Genomic DNA, 15,441 nt, shown 5'->3' with positions numbered 1-15,441 from the left:
GTTATGTAAATATAGACTAGAGTAAATAAATAACATTTTTATACGTTACTTCCTTTGTCACAAAATGAACACAAAAGGTTATATGATTTTAAAGTTCCGTTTCATAAAGTTAAAAAGGAAATCAGTTCATAATATGTGGCATTACATAAAAGATAGTTTGAAATATTTGCGGTTCCATTAAATATTACATTACTCTAAATTTAAGATTTTTCTTAGAAAGTAGAAATTTGAAGAACATCTTTCAAATTTGACGCTCGTTCTGCTTCTGCAATAATATTCATGAAATATGTTGGAACTTCGCTTTTAAATTTTAAGCGATACACTTTAATGTAGTAGTACCTAATAATTGAAGAGTTTTACGAGGAAAATTGGTATAAAATAATTGTTACGTCTTTATAGAACAACTATTATATTTAGACAGCGCTTGTGACATTCTTTTAAAAAACAAATTAACTTTTTCTTTTTACAATAATCATCTAAAACATTTAAGAGATATCTTTAACCATTCCACGTTTCCGTTTCTAAAGGACCACAAACATCTGTGTGTACCTACCTATTATTTCCAGTTTCCTACTTGCTTGGCCCCTTAGCTTTTATAGGTAGATACAATAATTCGACTTCATACCTTTTTATTTTCTATTTTTACGTCGTTTAACATCAGCATTTGTTTTTAATTTTCTCGCCTGGATGTATTAATTTCCTAAGCCAATTTTCAGCATTGGATAAGAATACCTGTTTTTCAAATATTATCTAGACACGCGGTAGCGTGTCAAGCCGAGTTTCAAGTAAACTGGCAAGCAGCACCGTGTGTATATTTACACGAACCATTTGGAGCCACTTTTGACCCCCTCATAACTCAAAAACTCTTACACACAAACCTGTCAAATTTGGTTCATATATTGAGACTTGCGAGATAAATATGTGTTCCAAATTTCATAAACATATCTCAAACGGTTATTTAGATATTAATGTCCAAAAATCGTCATTTTTATCACTGATCAACTATAGATCAAAATTATAACCCACTTCCAGATGACCTAGGAAGTTCAAATTTGGCATGCAGATAGGTAATTAGGTGAATATAAAGGAATAAATCTGAAACTGGTAAATTGTTATCTATTTAGTACAATTTTTCACTTTAATTGATTCTATTTCAACTTACACTGGACGAATACTAAAATTCTATGAAAACGTCGATAGCCACCAATTGACATTGATCCCTGGCGAAAATATCTCATCTTGTACTGGACGGAAAGTAATATTGTATGAAAACGTCGATCATTACCAATTTACGTTGACCCCTTCACATCAGTGTCGATAACTAGCAAACTTCAAATATTGCATTGAGCGGTAAACACTAGTTGCTATAATTTAGATTCTGTCTAAAATATACTCGTACTTATAACTAGGAGTATAGTCGAATTTCGTATTTATTATGTTATTAACTGAGATTTGGTATTAATTATTGTTTCAATATTTAGCGCACATCGATAGTGTAAAATCATTATTTTTATAAATAATTATTAATTAATAGGCATTTCGGTATAGGGCGCCGCGGCGGCGCCGTGTGGGAGCGGTGCAATAAAACTCAATGTTTTGTTTCTCGATATCTAACCTATAAGGTTGCGATTTATGCTACGAAATTCATAGCTTTCTTAAATTATACTTATATATTTGTGGATATATTATTATTACATTATTTTAGTAAATACGTATGGTATAGACAATAGTTTAAACCAAAAATTAATAACAATTTTAGTATAGTTATAAGTAGGAATGTATAGTTAACTCGAGAATGAGAACTCATTGGTAACAAATTGTTTTCTTGAGAATTCAATAGATAACAGTCAATTTGTTACATAATCGTCTTTACAAACTATAACGTGTCAATACGAAGTTTCAGATATTAAATAATGTATATGTTGAAAGAGAACAATTCCGTATTTGCTTAACATATGCTATTACTATCCACAAATCACAAGGCCTTAGTTTTGGCAGTCCTCTTCTCAACATAGGCTCCTCTATATTTAATAAAGAGCAGGTTTACGTTGGACTCTCCAGAGTTAAAACCTTAGATGGAGTACGTCTTAACAATTTAGATCCAAGTCACGAGAGCTCTATTGTAGAGTACAACCATCTGTGGACGTTATACCGCCCCGATTTGCCCAAAAATTCCTGATACTGAATTGGCATTGCACTTGAACATTTAAAAGTTACAAGAAAATATAGAAAATAACACAAAAAAAAGACAATTATACCCCGTAAATATACAAAAATACAGTAATTTATCAAAAATAATTTGGTATTAATTTAGTTATAAATAAGTACCTCGTATAATTTATGTACAAAAAGTAATGATATCCCATCAAAAACATAAATGTAAAATGATAGCCGAGTTTAATATTATGATATATGCCTTGATTGTTGACTTTTACGACAAAAGAGATGAGATCTAAATGGGTGCCAGGTTCAATGGTCTGTCCTGAAATGTATTTATAACAATATAAAATATCATTTCTTCTTATAACTTAGGATAATATACTGTAGCCTAAGGTCTAACTTGGCTAGTTTTCATATACGAAATATACTGTAGCCTTCGCAAGTTCTAAACATGTTACTTGTCGGTTCCTATTTTAATATTAGTAGTAACTAGCAATCGAAAGTAATAATTGGTATATGAGAACTGGCCAAGTTAGACCTTAGGCTACAGTATATTATCCTAAGTTATAAGAAGAAATGATATTTTATATTGTTATAAATACATTTCAGGACAGACCATTGAACTTGGCACCCATTTAGATCTCATCTCTTTTGTCGTATTTCTTTATCCAGTATTACTTACTACAAATAAGGCATATAATAAATTTCTACGCATATCGTGTATGTTCATGTATACATTACACACACACACACACACACATATATATATACATACTTCCTACAAATTATGAAGGAAAGGGTTGGTATACAATAAATGAAATGGTAATATCTCAATAAAACTTTATTTTGATGCTTGAACATTTTCAAATAAATACATAATATAGAGATCTATAAAACATAAATGTCATACTGGATAACTTAAGTCACGCCACTAAGATTTTTCATTGGCTAATTCATTAACTAATACGCACACACTATCAGGTAGAGGTAGTAATAATTTGTGGGTGGCATCCTCTAGCGTTATAAGTTTGTAGGTAATAAAGACTGAAAACTATTTTGTGGCAACATTCCCTTCTATTGGAATAGGTACAATAACAACGCGAATCAAGTGATTTAAAATATGACCATTACTGATGGTTAACTAACCGCTGGACACAACAGTAAAAAGACGGTATGCATGCATAGCTTGCATATACAATATTATACAATCATTTGCGTGTATGTTAATCATCATCACACTGTCAAATATTTATTACTAGCAGATTAAATAAATAATCGGGAGCGTAAGGTTAGTACTTTAAGAGGAATGTCATTGCTATCATTGCTTCGAAAACCATAAAGTTGTTAAACTTAGACTATTATTTACTAGATCTATTGTGTAATTATGCAACAAAAGTTTGGTACTTTTTGGCCATTTTCATGAGTTTACCCCTGGTGAAGGGGTGGATATAGGTATCGTTTTTTTCTAATGTATTTTTATTAAATAATAAATAACTCCGGCCGTTACGGTATGCTATAGCATTGCGTGAACCCAAACTTAACAGATCCTTTTACACTAGTCAGCTGAAACAGATAAATAAATACTCTTTTCAATATTATTAGATTTTATTTAAATGGGCTAGCAACAATTTAATTTTTTTGGAGGTAATGATCAGCCATCCCTGTCAGACTAAAGCTTAGTCAAGGCATATATTGGATGCTAAAATTGCGATGTCGATACTTGTGGCTATCGATAAGCCCTCGCATAGCGGTAAGTCGTATGTGGGTATAACAAGGACGGGATGCTTAAATACTGTACCTATAAATAAAAAAGTAGGTATACATTCTAAGGTAAGCAAATCCTTATAGGTATCCTTAAACATAAATTTATATCTGCACCTTTAAATTTTAATCTGGAATTTCCAGTGTCAAATGTAAACCTCAAAAATGCCTAAAATATGTGAGGCAGTAATTTAACCTTGCAATTGAAACACCAACAATAAAATTGGTAATAGGGTTGTTGAATATCAAACTTTGGTGATGAAATACTGCTTTTTTACACTGAGTATTAAAAACTTCATTAATCTCACATATTAAAAAAAACTTACAGTGCAAAAGATCATTCTCGAAAATAAACATTCATATGCCTAATTTAATACTTTCATTAATACTTAACTGATTTTAAAAATCAAAATCAACCTGTATTGTTTTATATATGACTAATACTAATAACAATAATATCCTATAGTTGATTGAATCAATCTACAAGCTATCTATTGGGTTTGCCATTTAATTGATTAGAAGTATTAATGGGTACTCGAAAAAAGGCATTTTTTAAGTTTCCGCAGTTAGAAGTAGGCGCCTCCATGAAATACTTTTCCATTTTATTCAAAAGAATATCTGTTGTATCGGTACCAATATTATACTCGTTAATTGCTCGATATATCGCCTGAAAAAAAAATTACCTTAGGTTGAAAATGAAGATTACCTGTTTATTAGATAGATTAGCTGTTTAACACTTTATGAAGATATATTTTTACCTAGAGTCAAACTCAATTGTATATATGGTATAATACCTACATTAACTGACCCGCGCGACTTCGTCTGCATCACACTTATATATCGCTCAATTTACATAATATATTTTTAAATTATAGCCTGTGTTATTCTGATGTATAAGCTATGTTACTATAAATTTTCATTAAAATCCGTTCAGTACTTTTTGCGTGAAAGAGTACAAACACCCATCCATACTCACAAACTTTCGCATTTATAATATTAATAAGATACATATTATATAACCTTAGCATATATACAGGGTTAACTCTAATACCGAACCTGAAATGAAACGTATGGTATGACATACAAAGATTACAATTACTATGATTATTTTATGCGTATAGGGTATAGATAAATTTAAGTACCTTCCTAATTGTTGTATAAAATACTGCTATGTAGAAACTAGCATGAGACAAAAACAGGAACGAACCTTAATGATTGCAAAAATTATAAATTACCAATGCACAAAATTTATTTTGTACATTCCGAAGATATTGCTTACCTCAAAGGCAGGTTGTTTATGACTGTGAAACGCTTTACGGCTTCCGTGGAGGAGGAAGATTCCTCTTTTGGTGGCGTCCAAGCAGGCGTCGCCGTACATACACTGGTCGGAGCGGTAGTTGTACCGACATGGTAGTACGAACACCGCGCGCTCGTGATAATGGAATATTATATTTATGATGTCCTGTGATGACAAAATGTTACCAAAATATAACATACACATGTAATTTATGTTGTTTACCCAAATAACATTAAGAAATGCACATAAGCAGTAAATGACGTTAGTAAAACAAATAAAAATTGTTCCGGTTTTGCGGCCAACAAATGACCTTCATAGCGCTTATTTATAATAGTATTTTTTATTGCAATTTTTTCCATTAGGTGTTTTCTCTTGAACTTATATTTTAACCACGCGTTCCGCGGTCTTAATGTAATACATATTTCAAATCACAATTTCAATCTGCATATGTTTCACTATGTCCTGTTTGATGCTGTCATTTTTTTTTTTTTGATCCTACTTAAACTATGCAGAACAATTACTTATTTTTATTACGTGTTTCTATACATATTTTTTATTTATTATTCTACCTATACACGTATTTTCCTGTAATTTCAATGCTCATTATATAATAGTTGCAACGCTATGTAACATTATTGTTTTTATGATGGATGTAATTATTTTATGTAATTTAATTCTCGCGTTTCCATGTCTGTATTTAGTTGAGTAGTCTACCTATTGATTGGCATAATAAGAGACTATCAAAGCAAGAGAACTTCTTGTCCCACCAATCAACTATATTTATGTAGTATAAGAAGTCTAATCTAGACGTCTGATAAACAATCCCAACTAGTACAACCACAGAAAATAAAGTAGTGTACATCGGTGGTGAATGATAATAAATACTCTAGCAAAATCAATGCTGCTTTAATATTGTTGTATATTAACATTTTAAATATACAATGTCATCTGAACACATTTTGAGGTTGCGTTAGTTACATACATATATAGTATGTATATATATATATATATATATAGAAGGTGCTAATTATGAACATACAGAAAATAAATAATATACCTGTATATATAACATCTCTGGCTACCATCTTGAATAATAGATCAAAGATATATTTTATATTTACTTAGTAATATAAGTAAGGAATTAAGATAAGGTACCTGATCTCCCCAAGGAATATAAAGCTTCCATTTCAGCATGATGGGAGTGACATAATCAACCCAGCTGAAGGTTCTCATACGCGTTAAATTCATCAACATCACACCAGAATTCACACCTGTAAATGCAATAATTGCCTTTATCTAGAACTACAGTAATTTGTGAGGAAGGGGATTGTTAGAAATGTGGACTGATGTCCCCATTGCTAGCAATGTACCATGTTAGATTGACCTCCACGCCATCTCCCCTGGTAACCATCATGATACATTACTGATAAATTTATTACTCATAGTATGATAGCTATTTACCAACAGATGGGCAAAAAAGAAGTGATAAGGTCTGCCTATGGGTTAACTGACCTGACCTCATCCTCCACTGATGCACCGCCAGTGTAAACTGATAGTGTAGAAGATTAAAATGGGAAAAAGATCTAATTTTAAAAATATTTTATAAAACAATTTTGTAAGTATGTTAGTACTGTCAGTGGAATATTGACTAACAGCTATGTTGATTATTTGCAAATAATTTATGTATGTTAAAATGTAATCTTCCTAATTGGCATTGCAGTGGGGTTACACATGCAAATAAGTGGGTAATATGCTCTAAGCACCAGTGACAAAATATGTAGGCTAACTCTATAGAATAAGTATATAGAACCAGAACAGTTTTCTGTTCTACACACCTATAAAAAAAGATGTTACCTTTTTTTAAATTATTACAGTATTACTATTATTGTGAGTCTGTATAGGTATTTGTGAAATTACAAACAGACACCTGAATGTTATTCATTGGTATAAATGTTATATAGATAAAACCTTGCTTTTCAACATATTATCCCAAAAAATATATTTTTTAAACACTTTCCCTGGATAAAATTAAATATAACTGCATAAAACTTCTTACATGTATTTGTTAAGAACATTTCTGCTTACTATTTGCTTTTGAAATTGTCTTTCGTTTAGCATATAATACACTGTGTAGTATTAAGCTCTAATAATAATCTGAATTATATATTTACCATATTTCCCATAAAATGGATGTTTCGCAAATCTAGGATACCAAGACACATTTGGGTTGTCATCTTCCAATGCCATTGCAGATATCTGAGAGCTATTAAACTGGGAGAAGTAACCCCATAATTCATCCGCAGGTCCTAGGAACAATGTATCTGTATCCACATATATCATGGAGTCTATGTGAGGTATTAGTTTCTAGAATAAAAATCTCAGTTGAATTTCCATTTCTTAATTCTTAATACATAGTATAGAGTTGTACATAATTTGTTCAGACAAACATTATAATCATAATATATTTTTTTTTTATTTTATTTATATCATGCAATCAGTCTTCCAGACTATAAGCAGATTTGTTGACTATCTGATATCGTGAGAGGTGATTCTCCATTGAGAATCCAGCCTCAGATATTCCAGCTTAATATATAGAACTATATAAAATTTTTCAATGTCTCTTAAAAACCATTGTGTCAATAAATAAAAATTGTATATTTTTACCGGAATAAATAGTCTTTGAGCAGCGCATTTACTGAATAGATTCATCCAATCCTCCTTATGGGCCTCTGGAAAATTTATTTTGTGTAATTCAAACTCCAACTGATTTTTAGTCATAATTCTCCATTTGCTCAATGTCTCATTGAATTTTGGCCTTAAGTTTTCATCAGTAAATATAACAAAGTGTACTGGTGTCTTTGTAAATATTAATACAGATTTCACAACATTCAATGATTCATTGTATCTTGAGTCACAAACTACAAATGACAATATTATTCTTTCCACTTCCTTTTTAAGTTGCACTTCAACAGCTCTAAAAAGAAATAAATTTATTGTTTTATCAGAATATAAAGGTGCTGATTTACATTTTTAGTCATTATAATAAATTACAACTTACTATACAACAATAAATTTGTTAGTTTATACTAACAAATTGAATATAGATAACAATATTATACTAAGAAATATCACAAACTACATTCAAAATATAGTCATTTATAATTTAGATTAAAATAAAGTAAGTTAGTTACCTTGAATAAGGTTTCTTGTCTAAATTATTTGTATAAGTTTTGCAATACAAACAATATATACTCAGAAAACTCACAAACAATAAAACACTAAGTTTCCACAGTGCTAGTTTCCTCATTATTGAATTATTAAATAAATTTGAATTATTTAGGCATTATGGTATTTTTGCATTATAGTCAAAAATAATAACAGATTGACGCATACAGGTAAGCTAAAGAAATCAAAACAATAAACTAAAATTCTTGATTATTATTTATTTAGTTCTTATATCAAAAAATATTATGATAACTTTGTCCACCAAACAGAAAAACAATTATAGTATACATCTATATCTAGTAGAATTGGATAGTATTTTAAACAAAACAGATTTATTACATATATTAAAAATATTAAAAACAAATAATTCAACAGATCCTACACATATTTTTAGAACAATACAGCAGACATGGCAAGATTATTGGAAAAGAAAAACTATTTAGCTCACTGGAATAACTTTTAAATTCAAAACAGATCAAATGAAACATAATTCTATCATTTTATTATTTAATTCTAAAGTTAGTTTAAAATACAAACAAATAAGACAACATACTTCAAAAATCAAAATGAAGTTGCTTTATTCTTAAATTTTTACTGGGCTGGAAACAAGGTAATTTTTTAAACTATTTATTATTCTATAATTTAATTTTAAAACATTCACACATTACTTAATAAAATAGCTAAATAAGCAAGTTGGAATAATTAAAAACTATTAGGAATATGAAAAACAAACACCTTATTACGCTTTGCTTTGACATTAAAACATACTGAAGGAATCGTTATTTTTAATAACGATTCATTCATTATGTTTTTTTGCTGTTTAAATTTAAATTAACCCTTAGTCACTATCCTAACAATATATATTTATTTCATATTTACATCGTAAATAAAGCGTCATATATTTATTGATAAAGTAATCAACTAGTATCAGTGAAGAAATAGTAACTAAATGTACTTAATCAACAGGCTTTTTAAAAGCATAGATGTGTTGTTTAGTTTGAGTACTTTTGTATGCTTTTCGTTTAAGAAATAAGCACCCTTTAATATTATAAATGTTATGATATTACAAGGACATTGCTTCCAGATCAGTGTAATTAATGTAAAAAAACTATTAAATTATTTTTATTCTTGAAAATTATATCTACTATTTATATGAATAAAATACTTTTTTCACCAATCAAAGATAGCATTATATATCTATTGCAATAATGACTTCTAATTCTTCAGAAGAAGTAATTAATGAAAAAATTCTAAATATCGCAAAGAAAAATCCCAAAGGTATAACAGATAAGGACATCGCAGCTGCATTACCTGACCTTTCTTCAGGAGAGCGTGTAATAGTGATAAATAGATTATTACAGCAAGGTTCGATAGATTTGTTCAAACAAGGTGGTTCATTAATATACAGGTGATACATTTTTATCAATTTTTGAAATATATATTCTATAATTTTAATACAAGAATAAACTATTGTATTTTTCCCTCTGTTCTATAACTATATATTTTTAATAAATTATTATTTTTATTTATTCACTGCTACTACTTGAATAATCAATTGTCTCTGTTTTATTACAGATTAAAAACACAGATAAATAAACAAGCTGTAAAAGGTGCAGACAATGAAGAAAAAGTAGTTTTTAATCTTATTGAAGAAGCTGGTAACAAAGGTATATGGATTCGGGATATTAGGGTTCGCTCCAACTTAGCAAATACACAGCTTAATAAAGTTCTCAAAAGTTTAGAAAGTAAGAAACTAATAAAAGCCGTCAAATGTGTTACTGTGAGTTAATTATCTAAATATATATTAATTTACTTTAATAACTGTTATTTCACAATTAATTGTAGATACATATTATGATGTTTGCTTGAAATTATTTACCTCCTTTTATTTCAGGCTTCAAAGAAAAAAGTATATATGCTGTACAATTTAGAACCAGATAGATCTATATCAGGTGGGGCTTGGTATCAAGATCAAGATTTTGAGTCTGAGTTTGTGGACATTTTGAACAGACAGTGCCTTAGATTCCTGCAGCAAAGGGCAGACCAAATAAAGAACAATCCCCGTGGACCAATTCTTGGAAGGACACAGTCTTATGCCACTGCTGCAGAAGTACAAAAATATATAGCTGATTTAGGAATTAGTAATGTATGATCACATTATTTTATTCTGTAACATAAAAATAAGTAACATCTTGTCATAACAGTACTCATCTATCATGCAGTAGTTCTTCCTGACTTCTAACTGTAAGGTTCATATTTATACTAGTGATCTCATAGTTTGTCAAATAGGATTTATATTTCATAGCCAGGCTGTTACTAATATTTTGATGAAACTGAATACAACTGGAGATATAATCAATAATAGACCTTACAGAATAAATTGAACTGGCTGACAGACAAATGTTAAAAGTTTGAAATTAGTATATTCATTGCTAGCATAAAATAGGTTACTAAACAATACTGACTGACTATACTAATAATACCCTCCTCCCTTATACTATGTATTATTTACCTTTATTAGAAGGGAGGGCACAGCAAGATGTATTTCGATACATCTTGCTCGACTTGGGGCGGCCCGAACTGGCATAGTACCTCCACTAAGCGGAAAACCACAGCCAAACAGTGCTGTACTTGCACTACACAACAGCACTGTGTTCCTGTGGTGAGTAAGGTGACCAGAGCCCCATGGGGATTGGTTGTGCTGGTATTGGTGGACCTGTGTGTCCAACAGTGCCTCGGGATTGCATAGGCGTGAAGTGGCGGCGCGGCGTTCAGGTAGATCCCGTGAAACGGTTAACTGCTGGCCGCCTGCAGGTTGTTGGGTTCCCGAACCCAGGGATTATATAATCTCCGCCCTGGGAGGCTGAACCGCCGCCTGTGCATAATCCCTGGTGAAGTAGTCGTGCTGGAGGAGGAGACCGGAGTGGATCCGGCTACTACACCAGTGGGGCGACCTTCCGGTCGCCGTGCCACCAAGTCGCCCAACCTGTGCAATGCTGGGATGCGTTGATACACCTTTTGTCCTTTCTGATACCGGTGCAACCACTCCCCTTTAACCTTAAAAAAAATCACCCATGACCAGAAGCAAAAAAAGGAAATGTAGTACTTCAGCGGCACCCCAATCCACATTAGATATGGATTTCTGTAACATCAGGGGCCTTCACGGAAACGTCAATGCGGTCCACCAACACCTTGAGACCGCCAAGGCGACCCTTTTATTCCTTAAGGAAACCCAGATATCCTCTCCGGCTGATACTTCATACCTACTATACCCTGGGTATAAACTCGAGCATAAATTTGTACGTCGTGCCGGGGTATGTTTGTATGTCCGGGGGGATATCTGCTGTCGCCGCCTTCTTGGTCTAGAAGACAAAGACCTGTCTGTTCTATGGGTACGAGTAGATCAGGGTGACTACACCGGCATCTATACGTGCTTGTACAGGTCTCATAGCGGTGACGAGGATACGACCCGACTCTTTGAGCACCTTCAATTGACGTCTGATAAAATTCTTGAACAGTGTCCCTCCGCGAAGTTAGTGATACTTGGAGACTTCAATGCCCATTACACCGAGTAGCTCCGTTATCGGCTCATCGACCACGCGGGGAGAACTGCTCACGAGTTTGCTCTGGCATATGGATTCTCACAACTGGTGCTTTCTCCAACGAGAATACCAGATCAGAATACTTGATCTTCTGCTGGCTACACATCCGGACGGATATTCAGTGACCGTGGAGGCACCACTTCGTTCTTCAGATCACTGTCTTATCCGATCCCAGGTACCGTGCACAAGTCCTGCCACATCCCGACCTCCGTGTCAACGTCGCATGTGGCATTACAAGTCAGCAGATTGGGATAGATTGCGAGAATTCTACGCATCGTACCCATGGAAGCAGTACTGCTTTGCATCAGAAGACGTCGATATCTGTACAGCCGCCGTCACTGAAGTCATACTTGCGGGTATGGAATACTGTATTTCAAACTTTCTTGTTGCTTCAGGGGCGAAAAAGCGACCGTGGTTTAGTAGGTCTTGCAGACAAGCCAGACAGGCTAAGCAAACTGCTTTTCAGGCACGGCTCGTTCTAACAATGATATTGTTAGAACGAGCGTATCTGATGCGAGGCAGAATTTAAATGCTGCATCTAGGTTTAGTAAGAGGGCAATTGCTAGAGCCAAATTCGACTTCGTCAGGAGAGCGACAAAGCTGCCGAAGGTAACTTTTGTCAGTCGTCCTTACCATCACTACGGAAGCCGGATGATAACTTGGCACTCAGTGCAAAAGAGAAGGCCGATTTGTTGTGCGCTCTTTTTGCCTCAAATTCGACTCTAGACGCTAGGGACACCATACCTACTACCATCCCATGGTGTGGTAGCTCTATGCCGGAAATATCCGCAATGGAGAGTCCGGCGAGAGTTACTGTCTCTTGATGTCAACAAGTCGAATGGGCCAGACGGCATACCGGCATTGGTGTTAAAGAAGTGTGCTCCTGAGTTGAGCTACTCACGCGCCTCTTCGCGTTTTCATACTCCTCTGGGCAATTTCCGCAATCATGGAAAACCACCCTTTTGCACCCTGTGCCAAAAAAGGGCGACAGATCAAACCCATCGAACTACAGGCCTATCGCTATCGCATCTCTAGTCTCCAAGGTGATGGAGCGTGTAATTAATACACAGCTCCTTGGATACCTAGAGGATCACGATCTATTAAGCGATCGTCAATATGGTTTTCGCCATAATCGCTCAACTGGTGATCTTTTAGCGTATCTCACACACCGCTGGGCTCTTGCCATAGAGTAAAGGTGAGGCGTTGGCAGTCGGCCTTGACATAGCGAAGGCATTCGATCGGGTTTGGCATCAAGGTCTTCTATCGAAATTGCCCTCGTACGGAATACCAGAGGGATTATGCAAATGGGTCGCTAGTTTTTTTGTCTGGCAGATGCATCAAAACCGTGGTAGACGGTAATTGCTCCGATAGCATGGACATTAACGCGTCTCGCAAGGCTCTGTTCTCTCCCCAACACTATTTTTGCTGCATATCAATAATCTGTTAACCACAGTTAACCTTCATTGCTATGCGGATGACAGTACCGGGGACGCATATTTCACGGGCCGTGCTAATATCCCTCTTTCCGTTGTGGAGGCAAAACGAACAGCTTGTGGCTGAAATCGAGAGTACTCTTACCAGAGTCTTCGATGGGGGGCGACTGAATTTAGTTCAATTAAATCCTACTAAGATACAAGCCTGCACGTTCACCGCTAAGAAAACCCCTTTTGCTGTGGCTCCTCAATTCCAGAACACGTCCGTTACCATCTCTAAGAGTATTGGGATTCTCGGTGTCGACATCTCTAGTACTGTTGAGTTCCGCAATCACCTGGAAGAAAAGGTAAAGCTGGCGTCCAAGAAGCTCGGTGTGCTCAATAGAGCGAGGCGGTACTTCACTGCGGACCAGAGACTTCTGTTATATAAATCACAAGTTCGGCCGCACATGGCCGCACCGCTCGCCATCGACAGGGAATTCATCCCCACACACTGGAACCTAAGTGGTCCCGAACAGTGCGGTTTCAGAGGAGTTTCCTCCCGCGTACACTTAGATTGTGGAATGAACTTCCTGCCGAGGTTTTCCCACGAGACTACAGCATAGAGTTTTTCAAAAAGGGTATATTAAGGTTTCTTAAGGGTCGGCAACGCGCAAGTGATACCCCTGGTGTTTCAGGCGTTCATAGGCTACAATAACCATTTACCATCAGATGGGCCGTATGCTTGATGGCCACCATTGTGGTATAAAAAAAAATGTTAAAAGAAAATTTCTCTCCATGTAACTAATTTTTTATTAAAAGTAAATTATATTTATATTTCTTTTCAGGTTAAGCTAGAAGTAGAAGATGTGATAACAATATTAAATACATTAGTGTATGATGGCAAAGCAGAAAGCACTGCATACCCTGATGGTAGCAAATTGTTTCGTGCAATAGAACCACTTCTACCTGCGCCCGGATTAGTTCAAGTACCCTGTGGAGTTTGTCCTCTTATACACAAATGTTGTTCAGTAGGACTGATTACACCACAAGATTGCATTTATATGAATGAATGGCTTGATTAATAAATTTCCCTCTCATACACATGTACTATTTATGTTGAACATCCCATATTATACCAACTTCTATTAAGAGTCAGATTCCACATGAACTACACTAATATCTTAGATGTAGTAATAGGAGGCATTATCAACTATCACACTGTTCACAGCATTGAAATGGACATATTTACCTTTGAATACTGTATATTTGAATACAAGCATTAAGATACTCATAACAATGCACCATATCAGGAACCAATCATAATGGCTTCAATGGCAATCGTGTGGACATCAATCTCAGTCCGCCTGATATGATAACTTGGTAGCAATGAGTTCATTAGTCCCTATTATTAATCTCAGTTTAACCAAATTACTAGTAAGTAATCAAAATAATATATAATATAATATAAATACTAGGAGTAAACTGCATTGTTCTAGTCAAATTAAAACGAAATGTATAATTGTAATTTATTAATAGTAATTCTAAACAATTACAACTTCATAAAAGTAGACTACAATAAATTAATGAATTCCAAAACCAATTCAAAATTTATACTCTATGTAATTCAAGAGTTCTATTTGATGATATTTTGTATCATGATGATGATTTGAGTATTCTAATTGATGATATATACAAATAATTACATATAATTATGTTATTAGTTATGTTTGCATTATTCTCAAAAATATGATCTATTAAAAAAATGTACGCCAATAATGCACCAAGTTTAAGAACTACAAAGAATATAAATTTAATTGGACTTTGATCCAAAACCATAAAATGTACCTAAGTGTATATTTATACATATTTACATGAAAAATTATGAAGCAGTCATGTTGCCTCTTGCCAATTTTTTTATAACACCTATAGTTGTGAACAGTACAATTTTACACTTTGTATTATATGTATAGGTCAATTTAAT

At 33.7% G+C, this 15,441-nt stretch overlaps 2 protein-coding genes across 3 annotated transcripts; one reads left to right on the top strand and one right to left on the bottom strand.

Annotated features, from left to right (window-relative positions):
• Positions 1-2,993: 2,993 nt before the first annotated feature.
• Positions 2,994-8,995, bottom strand: LOC131847621 (glucoside xylosyltransferase 1). 2 transcript variants are annotated; one of them, XM_059197230.1, is made up of 7 exons: positions 8,828-8,995; positions 8,410-8,618; positions 7,883-8,192; positions 7,390-7,582; positions 6,374-6,489; positions 5,201-5,383; positions 2,994-4,588 (listed from the first exon to the last, which is right to left on the bottom strand). In XM_059197230.1, exons 2-7 carry the CDS (start codon positions 8,523-8,525, stop codon positions 4,409-4,411), a joined length of 1,098 nt encoding a protein of 365 aa, XP_059053213.1. In that variant the 5' UTR covers positions 8,526-8,618; positions 8,828-8,995; the 3' UTR covers positions 2,994-4,408. The 2 variants fall into 2 exon arrangements, with proteins under 2 accessions (XP_059053213.1, XP_059053214.1); XM_059197231.1 differs by having other exon boundaries at positions 8,892-8,972.
• Positions 8,996-9,371: 376 nt separating this feature from the next.
• On the top strand, positions 9,372-15,396 carry LOC131847657 (DNA-directed RNA polymerase III subunit RPC6). The gene is made up of 4 exons (XM_059197278.1): positions 9,372-9,851; positions 10,019-10,223; positions 10,338-10,589; positions 14,306-15,396. The coding sequence occupies exons 1-4, from the start codon at positions 9,652-9,654 to the stop codon at positions 14,540-14,542; spliced, it is 894 nt and encodes a 297-aa protein (XP_059053261.1). The 5' UTR covers positions 9,372-9,651; the 3' UTR covers positions 14,543-15,396.
• The last annotated feature ends 45 nt before the right edge of the window (positions 15,397-15,441 follow it).

The sequence above is a fragment of the Achroia grisella genome, unplaced genomic scaffold (genome assembly GCF_030625045.1).
Source record: "Achroia grisella isolate CSIRO2021 unplaced genomic scaffold, CSIRO_AGI_Agris_v1 utg540, whole genome shotgun sequence".
Taxonomy (NCBI): domain Eukaryota; kingdom Metazoa; phylum Arthropoda; class Insecta; order Lepidoptera; family Pyralidae; genus Achroia; species Achroia grisella.
The sequence above is the reverse complement of the archived record's forward strand: the minus strand, read 5'-3'. Positions and strand labels throughout refer to the sequence as shown.